Raw genomic sequence first — 21,226 nt, 5'->3', positions numbered from 1 at the left:
CAGTGCAGCCTTAAGAACATCAGACAGGAAGAAAGAGAAACGTCTGCATTGATTTTCATTGTTTAATACTCAAGAGTGAAAAAGTGTAAAATCACAAAGCTTATACCACCACAAAAAACGCAGTTTCATTGCAAATGACCAGAACACAAGCTGCCTGCAAAGTTTCACACAGCTGACATCAACAAACCCAGGTTCAACATTCTGACCGTCTTTTGAAACACCTGCTGTTCACAAACATCAGCAGCACAGAGCTCTCGCTATCTCACACATCCTTCTTTATCTTCTATGCTCTATTTGCTTCCTAGACCAGTGGTTTACACATTTGAAAAAACAGTGCCCCACTTCTGATCTATATCAGCATAGAAATACACAGTTTTTACCCTCCCCAAAATACTAATTATATTTGAAAAGCGTTTTGTTTAGTCCAAACTCAGCGGTAAAGTTTTTATTTCTATTTAATAAAAAGCGTAATATGAGTAAGCTGAGTAAGCTTCAGAAGTGCATGCTGACTGAGGGTGTGTCACCAATCTGCTCAGCCACAGGATATCATTCTTATGCAGAAGGTGATCACCTTGGGTGAGTTAGTACACCAGGGAGTAGGTTATGTTTGCTCTCATTAGTAATTCATGGACCTACAGCCCCAGTTCTGCACATGCAGCCACCAGGCGTGCTGGATATGACTGTCCACCTAAATACACTCTGTTGTCTGAAGGTAGAATTATCCAAAAGTTACCATTATGTCTAAATGTCTCAGGTTAATAAGAACTAAGTGGAAAATGGGTTGCTTATATTAAAGCCTTTTTAAAACTTGGATTTTTATATGTGAGGCAACTTTGTTTTCACAGCCTTTCTTCATGCAAAGAAACAGTGCCTAAAATGTTTAAATCTTTTTAAAGTCATGCTAATGCACATTTCCAGCACTCTACAATAACCCAGCTTCCCAATAATTGATTAAAATCCTGCTCTTAAATAAAAATAAAGTTCACTGAACAAATTTTTCCTCCAGACTATCAAAACAGAAATGTATCTTGGCATAACCTACTGCATCTGACAGTGATGTGCAAAGGAATTTCTGAAGAGCTGTTGTTGCCTCAGTGGAAGCAACACTGATTTTTAATTTTTTTTAATCCTTCAATGCTAAGGGCACCTACATTTTATGAGTCACTTGCTCCTCACTAGTTTATTCCCTCACCTTACCTTATAATCCTTTCAGCAGGTGAAGATAAACAGAACAGTTTTGGTATCACTGTTCCTAAGGAGCACCTGAATCTGTGAGAGATTCCACAATGTATCAGTAAATGGGCTTGGCATTGTAAGTAGCTTCTTGTTGGTTACTAAATATATTTTCTGCAGATATTCTTGTGTCTGCTTTACAGAGAATGGTAAGTCTTGAATAAAATTCCAAGAAAACTTACCTCATTATTTTTACCTCTGTTGCTTACTACAGACCTGACTTCTTTCTTCATGCAGTTATTTGATACTTGAAGTACAGAATCTGATTACTGACAGTATAGCATCTAGCTGGAAAATTCTGGCTTATACATGATTATTAAACACAGAGATGTTGCCACCTTTAAAATCATACAGTCAGCTAAGGAAACAAAAGTATAGGATGAGATTAGAAGTATTACAATAATTAACATCCTATTTATAAATGGAAGCACAAGCTCTTTTCTGAGCATATAGGAATAATTTTGAAAAAAAATATTATCTATTACACAGTGAACAGTATAAATAAGCTTAGATTACATGCCTTTAGTGCTTCTACACAACTCAGTTTCCTATTCATTTTCCAGCTGTTGGTGGAACTTCCAATGTCAACAAATGATTCCAGACAAAATGAGGAAAACATTCAGAAAATTTTGCAGCGCAGACAAACCTCATGAGTTAATCTTTGGAACATTAATAGGTTTGTACAGTTTCAAACTTAGTAAAACTAAGGCACACATGGATTAAACTGTCCCTATATCTGAGGGAGCAGGATATGTCAGTCAGCACAGAGCTTCTCAGCTTTGCATTTACATTCATAGTATAAAGCAGCAGTCAGCTTTGAGAAATCTACTTCTGTTAATAGTAAGGAATCTGAAAAGTGACTAGTCATGCCAGACTAAGATAGTCTAACTGGAATCTAAGATGGATCAGCACACACAAAACTAGGCTTACATAACCACAGGAATAAAATCTGGGAGTCAGCGCTGGCCGGGCTGGCGCTGCTCAGCCACCCCGAGCCAGGTGTGTGTCTGCTCTGCAGAGGTGGGCACAGTGAGTGAGTGTGTGCTTGTGTCTGTGAGTGTGTGTGTGCAGAAATAGCAGCTTCTCACCTCTGTTTGTTACTTCCATGCGTGTCCAGCATGGTATTTCTTACACCAGTGACAATATTTTGGCTGCTATTTTTGTTACTGCCAGCACCGCCCAGGTCAGGCCAGCCAGTGGTGCTGTGCTGGCTTCCAAGCTGAACTTATAAAGTCACTGAATTATAAAGTGAAATTATGTCCTTCATTCAACCAATGTGCAATCCAAGTGAAATTAGCTTATTTGCAAACGATTTAAGTAGAAGGCAACTTTGGCCTGAGGCACATGTTACATTCAAAGGAAAAAAAAAAAAAAGGAGAAAAATTCAAATCTCAGGTTGGGTTTGCAGGGGGAGTGATTGAAAAGGACATCTTGTTTGTAAACAAAGGATTATCTGGGAATGAGCTGACACACAATGATCATAAGTGTCATCAATGTCATTTGTAAAAGTTTCCTTCTAACAGGACACATATAGCTAATTTCACTGTGTTAGGAAATTAGGCACTATGTAATCATGTTTGACTCTTCACACTTGCCTTTAGCAATACCTACTGTCAGGTAACCCATAAACTGCAAAGTAAGTTGAGGTTACTAATGTACACAGCCACTGAATCTGTAAGGAGTTCTCCTTACCTCAGTGGGAACACTATCCAGTCTAGTTTTTAAATTTGTTTTCATTTTAGAGCTATTAAATATACTACTGTCTAACCATAAAATTCACTATTTTTCATCTGAAATACTGTGACAAATTCTTACCTCAGCATTAACTCTTTCTTCTTTGCACTGCATTCAAGCTATACAAATAATGTCACTTTTGTCAATTCTTGCTATGCTTAGTTTGATCCTACAGGATCATATTTAATTTTATAGCTGTAATAACTGTCTCTTAAAATGTATGCATTAGGTATTGCATATAAGCACACAGAAATGGAACTGAAAATCAGCTACTACCACTCATTAGTCTCATTTCTCTTAAATTTGTGGTGAGTAGCTTGAGATTCAATAGAATTGCATAGTAATATTGTAGTAACCAAGTACAATACAGTATTAAGAAAAAAAATAATTTGAAAAGTCCTATTCAAGCACACATTTAATAGTTGATGTGCTATAAAACAAACAAAAAAATAGAATCCTTTGAATTCCCCAGTAGCAAATTCCTGTTTCTATGGGTGGAAAAATCTGAAAATATTAGACACAGAACTCTGAGGAAAAATATTAATAGCATGATCTCTCCCAAAAATAAAATTTCCGATAAAATAAAATGTGCTGAACAGAGGCTTAAATTCAATACTTCTCAGTCCAGCATTAATGATCTAAATAGTCTGAGTGTTTCCCCATCCCTTTTTTTCTCTTAAAAAAAAAGGATAATATAAAATACGTATAAACAAACTGCTATGTAGGCTTCATCAGAGAGTCCTTTCAGAACCACTGCCCATCATTATCATTATCCTCATCATCTTCCTCCTCATGGTCCAGGTAGACAAAAGCGACTTTCTTCTCTTCAGAAGTATCCGACCTTTGGCCGACCGTTCTTTGCAACTGCACAGTTTGATCAAAAAATGATTCCACCACCTTTTCACCCTGATCTTGGGAAAAACTGGAGAGAACGTAGCCACTTCTTGTGCTTTCATTTCCTGCAAGCTGGTTGCTTTCAACGATGACCTGTGGCTGACCAGCAGAAGGCTCTCGCTTGCTGGACACCAGCGTTGCCCCTTGCTGTTCTCCACTCTTCACTGCAGATTTTCCACCCAGATTGGAAACATCCATTTGGAAAGTGTAAGCTGTTTCCCTGGAGCCTACTTTAATATGCTTTACAGAGCTGCTGCTCTCATCTGCTATTTGTGAAAGATCTTCCACCACTCCAGCAATGGGTCCTGAGAAGATGATTTCCTCAGCATGAGTTCCTGCAGGACTTATTTTAACGTGCCTGAAGGCTCTTGAGCCTCCTGAAAGGGTCTGGTCTTCCAGTTCAGTGATTTCTGTGTGCTCAGAGGCAGGCCCCTGGTAGATGATCTCTTCAGCTGTCATAAATCCCTGGGGACCCATCTGGATTTGTCTGACTGAACTTTCTGCCTGTGAGAAGTCCCTTGTGCTGCTGACCTCCACTTTACCAGAGATGGGTCCTTCAAAGATAACATGCTCAGTGTGAACCTCTTTTGGGCCCAGCCTGAAGTGCCTCATTGACCTGCTGACATCCACAGCCCCTTCAGCCTGAGAAAAGCCATCTGAGCTATTGAGTGCCAGAGAGTCTGAACCCGACCCCTCAAAAGAGACGTCTTCAGTCACTTGCCTTGATCCTACTGTGACACGTCTTGTGGTCCTGCTGAAATCTGTTGAGACCTTCTGAGAAAGACTTCCAGAATCCATCTCTTCTACAACTGTAGTAATGGGGCCTGTAAAAATTACTTGTTCCGTGGTTTGGATTTCCTTGGGGCCCAGTTTAAAGTGCTTCACAGACTGGCTGAATTCTGACAGCCCCTCTCTCTGAACAAGATCTTCTGCAGCACTGAGCTCCAGCGTTTCAGAACCAGGCCCTTCATACAGGACCTGCTCAAACCTCTGGACTTCTGCTGGGCCAACCCTGACATGCCTCTGGGATTTGGTCTCACCAGCTGAGTGTGATGAGTGAGAGGCCTCTCCATAATCTGCAGCTTCCAAAACCGAACCGTCATACACAACCCTTTCGGTGGTGTGATAGCCACTGCCACCACTCCGCCTGGTCGTGGAGGAGCTGTAGATCTCTTGGTCAGCAAAAGGAGTGTATTTGTCACTGTGGGAAGAAACTTCTACACTGCTCCTATCCGAGCTCTCTTTCTTCAGGGAGTGTATTGTTGCCTTCTCCTTCTCGCTTGTGATTACTTCACCAAGCTGATTTACATCAAATTCATCAGTATTAAGGGTCTGGGACAGATTGACTTCAGCGACAATGGTGACTGAGCCTCCCTCCTCCTTCTGATCAACTTTTTTGATATCAAATGCCAAGTTACTAGCATCCACTTTGTTGTCTTTTGTTAATGCAGAGAGCTCCTCTTTCACACTTTCTGGGAGACTGCCCTCCAATTGCTCTAAAGCTTCCTTCAACTGATGTTTAGGGTCCTTCGTTTCCTTGGATAAAAGCCCTTTTATTGAAGTCTGAAATTCATGGGGAATTTTAATTTCTTTTTCAATAACAATGGATTCAACATGGGATCTTTCACCTTCAGGATGCTCTTTTAAAATATGGGCACTTGCTTCCTCTCCCACCACTTTATAGGTTTCTTCTGGAGACCTCGCACCGTCCTCTCTCTTACTTTGTGTGCCTTGCAAAAATTCATCTTGCCAAGAATATTTAATAGTTGATTCTTCTTCAATATGAATTTGTCCATACACTGAGTCATCATCTTTTTCATTAATAATAGGATGCTCATCAGGAACAGATACAAAATATTTCTGTTCAATAGGTGAGTCATCTTCCTCGGTTACTTCTTCCACGTGAGTGAAGCTCTCGTGGCGCGGTTTCTTCTTTTTGACATCTTCATACGTGAAGGTGACGTTTTGTTCCTCCTCACCATAACGCCTCTCCCTCTCAGGGAATGAATCCTCCACTTCTTCTACTTGGAAAGGTGTTGAAAAATCAGTCCTTTCATCAGTGGTGTAATCCAGTGGCTCCTCTACGATCTCCACATTCACAGACACGTTCTTTCCGCTCTCGCTTCCTTTCAGGCCATGATGGACAATATCTTCTATCTCCTCTTTGGAAGGAGTTCCCTCAACTCCCTCTCGAATCACTTTTCTAACATCTTGGTTTGATAGATGTCCTAAGTCACCTTCATCAGAAATAGCTATGTTTTCTTGAACTTGAGACTGCACTGTGAACTCAGTCTTTATTTTCCCTTCATCTTCTTGTTCTTTCTTATCAAAATAGGTCACTTTGGTGTCTGTTGACATCTGTGAACTAGAAGACTGTGTGAAACTTTTAAGAATGTCAGCAACAATATTCTCTGCTATGCTTTCAGTTGGCAGAGCTCCCATTTTATGGCTCTCATCCCTAATTTGCTCTTGACTTTCCAGACTGGACTCTGCTTCTGAAATCCTCACTTGGCGAGTTTCAGCAGACTGAGTTACATGTTCATCTGTTTCTCTTCCTATGGAAGTTTTAACACCTTGTACCCTTATTTCTTTATTTCTCTGAGGCTCTTTGTCAGGAACAGGCCTTTCAATACTGATTGGTACCTCAATGACATCTTTGCTTCTTGATTCCGAGGTCACAGTTACATCTTTTTTGGTTGCTTCACTTTTCAGAGTTCTTGCAGCAGAAATATCACTCCCTGTTACCTTCTGGCTAACTTCCTCATGGATATATTTCTTCTGCTCAGTCTTCCTCCCAAAATCAACAGTTTCTTCTATAAAAGATTTCTCATCAGTTTTCTTTTTCTCATCCTTTGTTTGTTTCTCCAGCTTATCTTTTTCTTTCAGCAGAGATGGCTTCTCATCGGTTGGTTTGCTGCCTCCTCTTTTGTCTTTTAGTGTGGTCCGAGTTTCAATTATAGTTTCTTCATATTTAGATGGTTTTGCATTGGTAATCAGCTCATAAGCTGGAAATCTAGTGAAGCCTGGTTTACCTCTTTCAGCATCAGGCTTGTGGTCCTTGTCTGATCTTTCAGCATGTGCTGATTCTTTCGAAAAAGATACTGTGGATGAAGTTGTAACTTCTGTTTTCTTCCTTTCTGGAATCCTCTTTTGCTGCATTTCAGTGCTTCTCCAGCTACTGTAGTCTGGAGTAAATGTTCTTAGTTCTTTGTGGTCTGTTACAATCCTCTCATCCTTTGTGACAGTCGTTGAAGGGCGGTATGTTGAACCAAGCAGGTCCCTTCCAAAAGTTCTTCCCCCTGTTGTGGTGTGTGATCCAGCCTGTGTGGAGTGGGCTGAGTAATGTGCAGAGCTGCTCATATTTGTCACTGGCATTCTGTGCCTCGTGTCAGTGATCCTGGGAGCTGGTGAAGCTTTACTTCTATTACTTTCTTGATAAGTAGAGTAAATATCAGTGTAGTTATAGGAAGTGTTTATAATATCTGCAAAGAGAGCACAGGTGACCAAGCATTAAAATAATGGTTTGTATCTAAAATATCATCAAATAAGAGGGCATGAACTAAGAAAACACACATTATTTTTTTTGGAAAGAAATCATGTCTTCATTTTCAGTGGAGCTTTGTAAAGGCATTCCTGTAGGTTTTGCCTGTTAATTAAGTCTATGCATAAATTACATTAAAGCTGACAGCAAAGCTTTTTCTCAAGTTGCAAGATCTTGCTAATTTTACCTGTTGTGCACTACTGGGTAATGTGGCATTTATTGAGGAATTACACTTTTTGTATTTATATCGATGTTCATTTACAACTTCTTATTAAATAATGGATGTTAATATCACCGGCTGGGTTTTTTGCTTCATTAGCCTAAGTGGCCTGACATTTCTTAGTTCCTATTGACATTTAATGGCACACCTGCCACCACATACTAGAAACTGTAAACACAAATACAACCCTTCATAGCTACACAGTAAAGCACAACAAGGGAGAGAAACAAAGAACCTTTTAAGCTCTATCTATAGAAATTAATACAATGTTCCAGGAATATCTGACAGTTAAGACCAACCAGTACTGCACCACTCACATCTCTCACTCCTAAAAAGCTACCACACCTCCTCTGACTTTTGGTAGTGTCTCCTGTATTATTTCTGTAATTCCTTCCCTATTCTGTGAATATGCTGAGCATTGTCTGGAGAAGAACTGGCTAGTCCAGATCCAAACTGTGCTGTCCAGATGCAGGCACAGTCCTCACAATTTAACAGCACAAGCAGATCTCTGTGAGCATTTCAGTCTCTTGGATTTCCTGCTACACACACAGCCTTCAAATGTCTTCTGGGACTACAGTAATGACCCCACATTGTTAAACTCATTAGTACTATCCAGATTAATTCTGTTATTTATTGCAATGGCCACAGCAGTCACAGTGAAGGTCCATCTTATCTAAAATCCTGTTTGCAGGGACTAAGAGTAGATACACAGGGAAGAGTATAGAACAGGGCAAGTAAACAGTGATACTTCCCTTGTATACTCTCACAGCCTCCAGAGATTTGCAGCTCCTAAGATAGAAATGGTATCTTTATGTTTAGTAAGTCTTTGATTTGTCTTTCATTACTCTGCAAAAATATCTCTTTAAACCCACGTGAACCTTTTAACACTCACAATGCCTCAGGATGATGAAATCCATATTTTTAACTACATTTCTGTTAAACACCTCTTGCTTTATACTTCAGAACTCTCTTATGACCTATGGGCATCCAAAAGTTCTTTAGAGCTACAAAACATCACTCCCTACATTCTCCACTCAAGCCATGATTTTATAAAGTAACTCACATAGAAGAGCAATATGTTGATTTAAAATATTAACACTCAAAACTAATTCAAAAGTCACTTTGCAATACACCCATAAAAGTATACATCAGGAATAGTATAACATAATAATTTCCAGTTGTATTTAATTTAATTCAAAATTAATTTTAAAATATTCATATTTTACCTTGAGGCAGTTTCCCTGCATACTCTTCTCTCCATATAATCCATGGCTTGCTCTCCCCTTCTAACAAAGCTCTGCAAAACACAAAGGGCATTTCATTAAAATACTGGGAACAATAAGCATAATATTTTACATTTAGAAGTCTTAGAAATTGAAACAATTATCCTGTAGCTGCCACATTCCACTATTCCAAGTTGCTCCAAGTCCCATCCAACCTGGCCTGAAACACTTCCAGGGATGGGGCAGCCACAGTTTCTCTGGCCAAGATGTTTTACAAAGAAAATGCAAAAATGAAAAAAAAAAAAAAATGACAGCAACATTCCTGTTTGTAAAAGAGTAGTAAAGGTGGTGTTGAAGTGTGATATGAGGGAACTATTACAAGAGGATTTGCAAGTTCCATCATTTTGAAATGAAAAATAAAGGAAAGTATAACTTCTGCTATCAAACACAGTGCTGAAGGAAACAATTTACAGTGTTAAATTAACTATTCTTAGTTCCTAATCCCTTGGAAATCAGCACAACACATTTCACAAAAAAGGAGTAGGGAAATTCTCTGTGTCAAAAACTGTTTGGTTTCCTTCAATGCCCTCTCTGTCTGTCCCTGTCTCTTTTGGCAGTGACACTCCAACAGCTCCCACATTTCCAGGAAGTGCTGGGGCAGCAGCCTGGAAATGCTACATCAGGGTCATTCCCTGTGCAAGGCAATGTTGCAATCAGCACAGTAGCTTGGGTGGGTTTATGCTGCTCCTACCAGCCAGTTAGAGCATTTCTGGGTTTGGGATTGCCAGATGTTCTGCACTGATAAGACAGCTGCAACATCAAAGCTGGCAAGTGTAAGGCTGGAGGACTTTGATAGCCAAGGCTTCTGACTCCCCAGGGCAGGAGCTGAAAGCCACTTAGGATTGGGGTACAAACACCTCTGCTGGACATTTCTGTCAAAACTAACAAAGCAGGTGTTTTAAGCATCACCTGTTTACTTCACACTTCCCATGACTGGTTACTTTGGCACTAGCAAAATATAATTAGCAAGGTTTTCTTAGCCTTGATGGATTTGTCTAGATCCACAAGAAAAGCCAGGTTAGAACTACATAAAACAGGCTCAGATGGGCATCTTTCCTTCTATTTTGTGAGTTGAAAAAACCCACAGTACAAGCAATCTATCTTTCTCCATGCTGAGAGAAGCTTCATGGGAATTAGATCCCTTCAACACATGTAATGCTCCCAAGACCAAACATCTGATCTGATGAAGCCAGTGAGTGCCAAACAAATTGCTCTGACAGACCTGCCAGAGAAGCTGGTGGTGACGCTGCAGAAACACATCCAGGAGCCGGCAGTGAAAGCGTTAACCATGACGAAGGAAAGCAGGAATGTGGGGAGTTTGACTAAGGATTTCTGGCTGCTGTTAAAACAACAGTTGTTCAGTTGCTGCAGCAACCTATGAAGTCACTAAAAATAAGTTCCAGGAGGTAACTGTATATGGCAAAGGGCAGCAGCCCACAGAAAAGCTGGAACTGAAGTGTTACTACTGAAAGCGAAAGGCAAAGCTTCCTGAAACCTCTGGAAAACTGGACAGAGAATCAGAATTTTACTGGGCACTATGTATGACCTCACGCTTATCAGAAACCCAAGAAAATGTTAAACTGAGCTTGGCTTACTAAACTGGCATGAGAAAGGGCAGTGTACTGTACTGAGCCAGCAAACTCAGCTTGTGCTGCTCAGCTTGAGCGTAGCTTGAGTTTATGCAAGTCATTTTGCTCCTCTATTCCTCTGCATCCTTTCCTAATAATAGCCTCTTGGTAGTAAGGTCTACTTTTAAACTTAAACTGCCCAAAGAATTAATTTCAACTGGTTTACTTCTTTTTTTTTAACTTTTTTTTTACTATTACTTTTAAGCACTCATAGTAATAGTAAAAAAAAATATTGCCCCAAGCAGCACTCTTCCAAAAAAATAACCATGTCAGCTACTTCCTGGAAATCAGGTCCCAAATGACATAGACTCCCATTTTGTTAACACTTAAATTAAGTGTTACCAGAAAATAATCCAACTGCACTGTTAGCTCATCTCATTATTATTGTCATTTATCTAAAGTTAGCAGGGACATGCTCATCAGCCTGTGCTGGATGACAGCAGAAAAAAACAGTCCATGAGAGCAGGAGGAGGAGATAAAGTGGTTGGGGTGGGGAGAAAGAGCAAAAGGATGTAGTGCAAATTTTATTATGGGCATTCAGGACAGTAATGACTTCATCTCAACTATAGAAACCCAAAATCTCAGATGGGGCAGTTGGCCAGCAAGCCAAAAAAACTCATCCTCTCTATCCTGGGTATTTGCTAAGGAGTTACAAAAAATCCCACCTCTCCAGAAAGGGGGTCAAAGCCATTCCACATCCTTTTTCCATCCTCCCAGGATGGGAGGATGAGGAGTGTGAAGAACAGCAGGTAACTGCATGTTAAACTCCCCAGGTGTTGAAAACTCAGTGTGTTCTCAAAATAAAACCCATACAGGAGTGGAACCTTTTGGATGGTACAAGTTATGAAGGGGAAGTAATGAGACTGGCTTTAAAAGCTGTGGTGAGTAGCTCAGAGGAGCTTCATGGTGGTGATGATTCTGTGAGAGGAAGACATGAAAAGGCTCAGAAGTGTTGATTGAGGAGCACAAGTCAAAGTCCACCTGGCAAGTGTGTCCCAAGAGACATGGAATGACCATGGAAATAAAAAAGAAAAGCAGTTGTGTAGCCTTTGGTGCTTCAGAATGCAGGGTGGTAACCTGAACAGAACACTTGTACGACGCTGGAATTTCAAAGTGAGAGATTTTACCCCTCAACAACATATTTTAGAGAGGACAGAATAGGTCCTGAACCTATTGGTACAGACTCTGGGCAGCCTCTGCTATGTGAAGAGAAGTTCCTGCTAGCTAAGGAGAAAGGCCTGAGAGCAATTCAGATTCTAGGCAGGTTTTCTATCTCCTTTTAAAATCAAGAGTTTTACAGGGTGACTAATTCACCACTTCTCTCTGGAAATAAAACCTAAGCATAGTTAAGTAGCAGTGGTTTTGAAGGGTTCCAAGGACACAGAACAAAACTGTGAGACACTTAATAAATATTTACTTCAACAGTGAGAAAAGGGTTTAGGAATGAATATTCCCATGAGGTGTAAGTCCACAAAGCCACGTATTTCTCTTCCTGAGTGAATCTCAGCTCCCAGAGCAGGAAGGGTGAGCAGAGTCAGAGAGGAAATAGACTTGGACCTTAAGGAAGGGTGTTCCTTGCAACAGTGATCCTTCTTCCCACTCCAGGAGCAATGGTGACTAATGGAAAGAACTGACCTTGTGACAGAACTGAAGGGGTTGTGAAACAAAGAAAAAACACAAGGTGGGAGGCAAAAAGAAGGCTCCAAGACCAGCTACCACGCCCTTAACCTATAGGGCCAGGAGGAAAGGAAATGCCAGGGCCTCGGTGGGAAGCTCTCCATGGAAAGGTCAGGATGCTGGACTGAGTGTGAATAGGTGCCTTTTGTTTCCAGTATGCACAAGCCAGGGTATATGCTAGCATCCTCTGTGAAAACCAACTGAAGCTGTGCTCACATGCCCTTTTTTCCACAGGTAAAAAGACCTGGGAGAGGAACAGGATTTGAAAAAGCACGTGAGTGAGCTGTCCAGAATTCTCCTACTTGACTTTATGGACTGGGTCCCCTCCCACAGCAGGGCTGACAGAGACACACAAGAAGGAAGGAACTATTTTCTTGAATAAAGGGAGAAAAAGAAGAGAAGAGGAATAGGTAAAACTCACAAACTGTAAAACCACAAAACAAGAGCTTTTCAGCTTCTGATATTTTAAAAGAAGTTTGTTTGCTGGCATTTGCATGTTTTTTATCTGTAGCAAGACCCATTCTCTTGTTCTCATCTTCAGTGGGCAGATGCTCATTTTTCCACTGACAGCTGCCTTGCCAAGGCCATCAGTGACCCAAGCTGCATTCACATCCATCAGATGAAGAAACCCTACGGATTAAGGAGCTTCTTAACTGGACAACAAACACACTGCAGGTGATGCTGAATTGTTCTCCTTTCATTAACCAGGGCACGGAATCCTTAGACAAACCAATAATGCTCAGATAATCAGTGACACAACTCTGGAGAAATTCCAGAATTTCATGGGCTTACAAGGTTTTCAAACAAATGAATATCTGGGCATTATCATTCCTAGTTCTGGATGAATACTAATCATCAAAACAACTCTGATAATTCTGTTATTGTGACAGTGCTAATCCTGTTTTGCAGATGAATAAACCAAGGGAGAAAGTTTAACGACAGCAGTGAAAGTCAACAACAGAGCTGGGATTAAATTCAGAAGAATCATGTTTTTTAGCAAAGTTAACAGAATTAACACACACAGATAAGGATCACAACTGGCTACCACTTCCACAGTAATACTCCAGACACTACTGGCTTTCCAAGGATCACAGGGATCCCATTCCACCAACAAACATCAAGCAACACACCGTTGCTTATCAGCTGACTGCAGATTACTTGTCCCCCACTGCCTGTGATTTTATCTCATCCAGAAACCAGCCTTGGTCTGTGCCTCCTTGCAGACAAGGCACCTTGAACAGACTGTTGGTGCTCTTTCATGAAGACATTCTCTGCTCACTTCTCCTTATCAAGCTCCTCAGAAGTTATTTCAAGTTTCCCTATTTTCAGTTATGCAACTGAAATTAAATTTCAAATGCATCAGTGGATTGACAGTCTACACACCTCACCCATAACTCAGCTGGTGCTATCTTTATCCAGACTTGCTGGTTCACACTCAGGACACAGCATTAATGCTTTAGAACACAGAAGCATGTATTATATTTAACTGGAAATACCCCATCTATTTACACAGGTTGAATACTAATAATGCACCCAGTGTAATGACAGAGGCAGTCTCCTTAAAAAAAATACAGAAGTAGCCTGACATTAAATTTTCACAAATTATTCCTTTGCTCAATAATAATTGCACACCTCTCTGTATTTGAAGATCAGTATCTCAATGAAATTTGTTGAAAATATGGTGCTACTTGTAGAAAAAACACAACATCTTTACAAGAAGGAAGGGTCTCCCTTCAGTTCATCAGTTTTGGATTATTTAGGATTTTTTTCATTCCAAATCAGTTTTGTGCCATGTACATCATGATTATTGGGTTTTCAACCCCACAACTACTTAGTGGCTATAGAAAATTACAGTCCTGAAGATTTATTAGCAGAGATATTGTTTGTTCTTATCTCACACTTGACCTAAACATGTTTTCATAACAAATCAAGGATGGAGAAAGCCAGGACTTAATCAAACAGACTTTTATGTTATCTTCCCACTATCCTACAACTGCAACAAGGATGGGGAACTCACTGCTTACATCAGTGCTGCAGGTGGTCACCAACCAACCTATTTAAACAATGAAATGTGCCATGTAAGTTGATGGCAACTACATAACTTCAAGTTTTATTGCTTGCAATTTAGGGATATTGTCTCCTCAGCTTGTAACCAAATATTGCCCCAAAACTCCCCATCAATCTGATATCCACTCAACCAGGACTAAGAAGGTTTCTTACATACCACAATATTTGTACCAAGTTAATAGGATTCCTATGAATTATATTGGCTGTAGAGCCTTGAGACTCCCAAAGTCACTGTTTATATTTTAAATGCTGGAAAGAGGATGAATGGGGCTTCCACATCTATAAAAAGGGATTTAAATTATCCTCTGTCTAGACAATAGAGTATGACCACAAATCTTACCTGTAGGTTTCAATTTCAAGGATGAGGCCTGCTTTCACCTGCAGGAGTTCTTGGTAGTCCCTCAGGTAATCTGTGATTGACATGGTCAGGAACTGCTTCTCTTCTTCCAGGGCATCAATTATTCTCTGAACAGAAATAAATTATTTTTAGTTTTGAAAGAACATAAAATTCTGTAAACTTCAATGCATTAAAAAAAACTTATACAAAAATACATCAATGCTCTATCACTTCAAAAACCAGAAGAAATCAGCTCCATGACCTCCCCACATACAAGCTGAAATAAATTGTTCCTGAAGCAAGTTTTATGCTAAGTTCATTTTATTCCTTACTAAGCTGGTTAAATTATTTCAGTTGAACCCATTCAGATGCCCTGTGCAAAAGTTATCAAGCACACATAGCAAGGAAAAAACACTTCTTTATAAGACCTATATGAGACTCATTTGGTCATTTTAAGACACGTTAAATCACACTTGAGATCAGAACTTTCAGCAATTGCTTTGACATGAGAACCTTATCAGTATTTTCAGTTCCACAGATGTGTGGGTTCAAACCAGTTTTGGAATTAGAGCATCTGAAGACACTCACAGTGCCCACAAGGTAAAAGATGAACCTCCAGTGGTTCCTCCAAGTTTTTTTACAGTATTTGGATGCCTGCTTTGAGGCCCACCCAGCTCTGTCCTAACTGCTGCTCAGAAGATGGATAAAAGATTGTTCATTTTCATCTCAATAACAATGTATGACCTTATGCAGCATAAATAAATATAAAAGGTTATGTATATTTGCACTAAATGGCAGAAGGAAGAAGAGAGTAGAAAGTGCTTTAATCAAGAAAAGAGTAGAAATTGCTTTAATCACTCGTGTTACCTCTCACATGAAGGGTGAATTGTCATTTCTATATATATATATATATATATATATATATATATATATATATATATATATATATATATATATTAATACCAAATCTAACCTTGCTAAATATGATAGAGATTGCACTTTGTTCTGGGGGCTGGGAAGACAGAAATTAAGTATCAACAAAGGCCAAATTCTGTTTTGTTCACGCCACTCTGCACTATGCAGGAACTCTGAAATGTCATTTACAGAGCAAAACCTCATACACATGTACAACACTAAACAGGAATTCACAACAGTGTATTTTAGATTTCAACCTGAAAACTGCTTTGCAGTCAAACTGGAAAATAAGGCACTGATGGTTTAGTTTTAAAAAATTCAAAATATATCACTTTTAGGCAGCAAGTGCTCCAGTATCACAGTATGAGCAAAAGCATAAAAATGAAGATACAGCAGGGGACTCTGCTGTTAATGCCAGCATGATGTGCTAGGCAAAAGTAAGAACTAAGAATATGAAGTGCTTGCATGTCAAGCATTAATAGTTTTGGGTTTTTTTAAGTAAAACTAAAAAGAAAGCTCTATGAAGGAAGCTGCCTATATTTGCCTATACACGTGGGTACAGTTCTCTATATAACACATGAATTTCTTTCTTCATTTGCCTTTGCAGCTCTTGCTAAAGGATTACACTGATTTTTCCCTTGACATGACAATCCTTGCCAACAGTCTTCAGTGTACTTAAATTCCCTTTTCATGGCAGAAGACAAATCATATCTGCCTATTTGAAACTCCCCAACAGCCTCCTGCAGACCCCAGTGGAGGCACCATCCCATGGCCAGGCAGACCTTTAGCAGCCCTGAGGGAGCAATCCTGCTCAAGGACAGCACAGACACAATGGAAAATCCCAAGGTGAGAAGGGAAGAAAAGTAAAAGTTCTGCTTTTAAAAGGAAAAGCAAGAATGACCAGGGTGCAACAGAACCAGGAGTCAGCAGAAGGTGCAGAAGAAAACCAATCCCTAAGAGTTCTGGTACAAAAGTTAAATGATTCAGATGTTTCTTGCCTCCACAATTAAACACAGAATAGCCTATACATGTGCAGAGCTTTAAAATGCAGTCCCAGAAAAATCCATACAGGAAATTTCTACACTGGACTACAGAGTGTGGCGAGCTCTGAAAGACAGGGGCTGTTCAAACCTACCCAACAACACAGGAGCTTCAGTCCCCCACCCCCAAGTTCTCTAGTCTGGGTTTGAAAAGCCACCTGGATACTGCCCATGGGGCTGGAGAGCACTGGGGATCCAAGAGCTGGAGTTAATGATTACCATAAGGGGCCACATAGCCCAGCCAGCTGTGCAGGAGTTCCAAAGGAATTCATTCCAGCGGGAGCAGACACTCTATAGACTGGGTGGCAGACAGCCAGACACCCAGGCCTCCATCACTGATGCTCAAACATAAAGCAGAAGACAACTGGCCTCAAGTCCTGTCTCCAAGCACACCAAAAAGCACAGAGACCAATCCATCAAAGTCCAGCAGATTGTGAGCCAACAAACCCATTTTGCAAAAGGTAACCTCTACTTGGCAGATCTGATGTTTTCTTCACACAGGACTCTCTTGGAAAGATCTGCATCCCAGCCACATCAATCACAGCCCCCAAATCCCTGTGATGTCCTGCTAGGACTAAGTAAAGGAATAGAAACTGTTTTCTCACCCTTCATGTGCTCCCTTCCAGGCAGCACTGGGAAATTTTAGAAGGGCAGCAGGGGGGAAAGAATTTACTTGGGTTGTCCAAGCTGTACCTACTGAGGGAATAGAGGACTCCAGGCCCCAGCCCTTTCCATCTGGAACTATTTACTGATCCCATAGCTCATTCATGGCTCAGCAGGGGAGCCACCCTGCACTTGGCTGGCTCAAAACTGCTACACAGAGAAAGGCACATGACATATCGACATTAAATGTGCATTTGACAAGATGTTTTGTCCTTCTCTGGAGCTCACAGCACCGACACAGGAACTGATCCTAAATCCACTCTTATCAGTGAAAAATATCTGCCTGTTTCAGAGCAGCAGGATGGGCCCGCTCACGGATGGTTTTACATCCAAATAATTCAGGGTTTCCAAACCACCAGGAGTTTTTGCATCAGTATTCTCATAGCACACAGCTAAAATTATGGAAGGGAGAGATCTACTGAGTTCCTCCCTTTAGCACTCAGGACCAGTGAAAATTTTCCAGTGTATGATTTAGTGCCTGCCTGGTTCAGCTGCATTATAACTCCAAATACTTGTTTTCTATTTAACACTGCTGAAAGCTGCAGTGAGGATAAGGGCAGTTCAGGAGGCAAAGATGAACATATAAGGCAACTGGATGATATATGGAAAATATGAATAAATCTAATTGTCATTGCAGCTGCAATGAACAATAATAACTTGACTTTAATCTGTACATACACATCATTTCTACATGACACTCTAAAATAAATAAGCATGGAATTGATGCTTTTTAAAGAGTAGTTTAAAACCCATGCTGAACAAACTTCAACCAGTAAGAGTTGTATACATCTAGATAATGTTCAATTTCTGGTGAAAATGGTCAGATATTTTCAACACACTTTTTTCTTCTTCTTTTATTACTAAGATTTGAAACTATTTTTCCTGTAAAATTTAAAGATGCCAAACATTCAGGAGAGTACCAGAGAAGTCTGTCATGTTGGTGTCAATCCATTTTGGAGCATAGCATCAGGACCATTCGAGGGCATCCTTTGATTTTGATTATTTGACTTTTGCAATAGATTGCTGTCATGTACAATGGGTTTCTCCAGTTGCTCTTTCAAAGAAAATTCTTTAAAAATACAACCAGATGCAGAGATAACTGTATCTGGTTAAAAGGTCTACAAACACCTCTCTGAGCTGAAAAAGTTAAATAAAAGCCATTCTCACTGGCTTTAGAAGAAAAACTTGTGGCATCGACAGCAAGCTATACAAAATGCTCTGTTTACTCCATATTTAGAGGTTTTCAGTTTGAGCAATGATGACTCTCATTATAAACCCCTAAAAAAAAAAATATAGACAGCAAGAACGTCATGTTTTGGAAATCCAAGAAACTTTAAATATAAAATGGAAAAAACAGAGAGGTTTATTTTTTCTTTACATTTTCAGCAGGTTTTGTCTGTTGGATAGGTTTAATTAATGAGGGATTTACATATGTCACCTTCTACAGCTTTGGGAATGTTTACATATGTGACTGTCAGAATGAATTGTCCTGTCAAAAACGAAAAAAAAAATATTTAAAAGTTAAGAGCCTTTCCAATTACTTCTTACATACCTAATCTGTCTCAGTTCACAGCATCTGCAAACTATGCAGCTTCCAAACAATCCAGCAGAGTACAAAAACCAGACATGCACACAGCCACAGGTCCCAGTCCCAGATCTCCGTAATCTGCACAAAGCTGGGCAAACACGGGGTTCGGGCACACACCGAGCTCCAGCAGGGTGTTAATAAAGGGTCTAACAATGAACAAAAGAAATGTTGCCCTCAGGAAATGGATGGACGGGCTGCATGATCTAATATGTGCTCTCCACTCCGAGCTGGATGAGCGGATACTCCGCTGTTCCGGCAGGAGCTGATCCCCTCCCACGCACGGGGGATCGCAATTACACCGAACATCATCCCGACAGCAAACAAACCCTCAGCTGCACACGCTGGAACCCCTGTTTGACACCTCCAACATCCGCCTCCAACATCTTCTCGCCTTTACACAAAGTTTTCTTAACTATGCTGTGGACCACAAGCTTTTCCCGAGGCTGAAGGCACACTGGAATGGGTGTAAAACAGGAAGAAATTCCAGATGATTTCTGTGATGGGGACAGGCCACCCTCAAGCCTCAGGCCCGTGTCCCGCGGTTCATTTGCTCCGTGTCCCAAGCGCTCCTGCCAACCCTGCCAGGAGCCTGGCAAGGCCGTGTGCCTGCTCCATGCTCTTGGCCACTTGCCGAGGGCAGGTTGGGAAGGGAGCACCTGTCACCAGGATGATGTCCTCAGGGTCACTGTCTCCCTTCTGAGTCACACCCTTCGCACCCAGCTCCCCAAACCCCCGGGGGCTCTGAGGGACTCGCCGCCCCTCACAGAGAAGGGCCCAGCAGCGAAAGGCTCCTGCTGGGGCACCCCCTCCTCCAGCCTGGGGAAATCCCACTGCCAGAAGGCAAAGCGGGGTGGGAAAGCCCTGGACCACACCGAGCCCGAGAGGCTTTAGCACCTCCCGGAGCACAGCGAGGAAGAGGGACGGCAAAGTCGCTCACATCGCGCCATGGACCAGAACTGAAGGGAAAACGCGAGTGACAGGAGCGTCAGGGGAAGCAGGAGAGTCCCGGCGCCGGGGCCCATGTGCCACCCACCTGGTACTCCTCCAGCTCGGCGCCGTGGCGGTCCTGCAGGGCCAGCATCTCCTGCTCCAGCCGCTCCCGCAGCGCGCACAGCTCCTGGCCCTGGCGGTGCAGATCCTCCAGGTGCTGCCGGCACTGCCGGCTCTCCTCCCGCAGCAGCTCCAGGTTCTCCCGGTTGCGCTGCGCCTCCTGCTCCTGCAGCACCTGGATCTGCTCCTGGTAGCGCAGCAGGGTCTCCCGACAGCTCTGGTTGAGCAGCATCTCGTAGGTCTCCTCCAACTCCTCCAGGCTCAGCCCGGCCAAGGGGGGCGGCAAGGCGGCCAGGTTCAGCCGCAGCTCCCGCATCTCCACCGCCTCCCGCCGCTGCCGCTCCGCCATGTGCCCGTGCTCGGCCTGCAGCTCCAGCAGCAGCTCCTCCAGGGCCACGCACTCGCCCCGCAGCCTCTCCAGCAGTGCCCGCTGCCCGGCCAGCTCGGGCTCCAGGCGCCGCCGCATCCCCAGCACCTCCGCGCCCAGCGCCCGCAGCTCCTCCAGCTCCCGCCGCAGCCCGTCCCGCTCCAGCTCCGCTTCCAGCTTCGCCCGGCTCAGCTCCTCCAGCTGCATCCGCAGCCAGGCCAGCTCCTGCTCGGGCACCTGGAGCCCGATCAGCTCCTGCTCCCGCAGCTCCGCCAGCTCCCGCGCCAGAAAGCGGTTCTCCTCCTCCAGCTCCCGCACGCGGGTCACGAAGACCCGCAGGCGGGAGTTGAGCTCCTGCAGCTCCCTCTTCTCGTCCCATCCCGGTTCCCAGCGCCGCCACATATTTGCCGGGCCACGGGGGTCGGGGCGCGGTGGCCCCGAGGCTGCGGGCGCTGCGCGGCTGCGGCGGGAGCTGCGGGGTGTGCGCGGCACCGGGACAGGCCCCGCCCCTCGGCCCCGGCGCTCAGCCCGGCCCCGCCCCTGGACACTCGGCCCCGCCCCCGGCCCCGCTGCGCCGCGGCGCCCCCTGCCGGGCTGCTGGCGGCTCTCGCCAAATTCCTGGGCGGGATTCTGGGCCCGCCTCAGGGAGCAGAGCCCCGCTTAAGGAGCCGAGTCCCGCTTGGGGAGCAAAGCCTCGTTCAGAGAGCAAAGCCCTTCTAAGGGAGCAAAGCCCGGCTCGGAAGCAAAGTCGAGCTCAGGGAGCCGAGTCCCGTTCAGGGAGCAAGGCCAGGCTTGGGAAGTAAATCAAGCTCAGGGAGACAAATCCTGCTTAAAGAACAAGGCCCTGTTTAGTCAGGAGCCCAGCCCTGCTTAGGGAGTTCCCAGCATTGCTGTCCTGATCCCCTTTCCTTGGCATTCTCCTCCTCCCTGCTGGCACTGCAGTGTTGGGCTCATCCTGCGCTCCCAGCACAGCCCCAGCTGCGCTGCTC

The 21,226-nt window shown here is 42.9% G+C and overlaps 1 protein-coding gene across 1 annotated transcript; it reads right to left on the bottom strand.

The window, feature by feature from the left end:
- Positions 1 to 60: 60 nt before the first annotated feature.
- On the bottom strand, positions 61 to 20,670 carry SYNM (synemin). Its single transcript, XM_084213959.1, has 4 exons — positions 19,854 to 20,670; positions 14,618 to 14,742; positions 8,849 to 8,919; positions 61 to 7,343 (listed from the first exon to the last, which is right to left on the bottom strand). Exons 1-4 carry the CDS (start codon positions 20,637 to 20,639, stop codon positions 3,712 to 3,714), a joined length of 4,614 nt encoding a protein of 1,537 aa, XP_084070085.1. The 5' UTR covers positions 20,640 to 20,670; the 3' UTR covers positions 61 to 3,711.
- Between the last annotated feature and the right edge of the window lie 556 nt (positions 20,671 to 21,226).

The sequence above is a fragment of the Fringilla coelebs genome, assembly GCF_963513975.1.
Source record: "Fringilla coelebs genome assembly, chromosome: 12".
Classification (NCBI taxonomy): Eukaryota; Metazoa; Chordata; class Aves; order Passeriformes; family Fringillidae; genus Fringilla; species Fringilla coelebs.
Note: the sequence above shows the minus strand (reverse complement) of the source record. Positions and strands in the feature narration are given on the sequence as shown.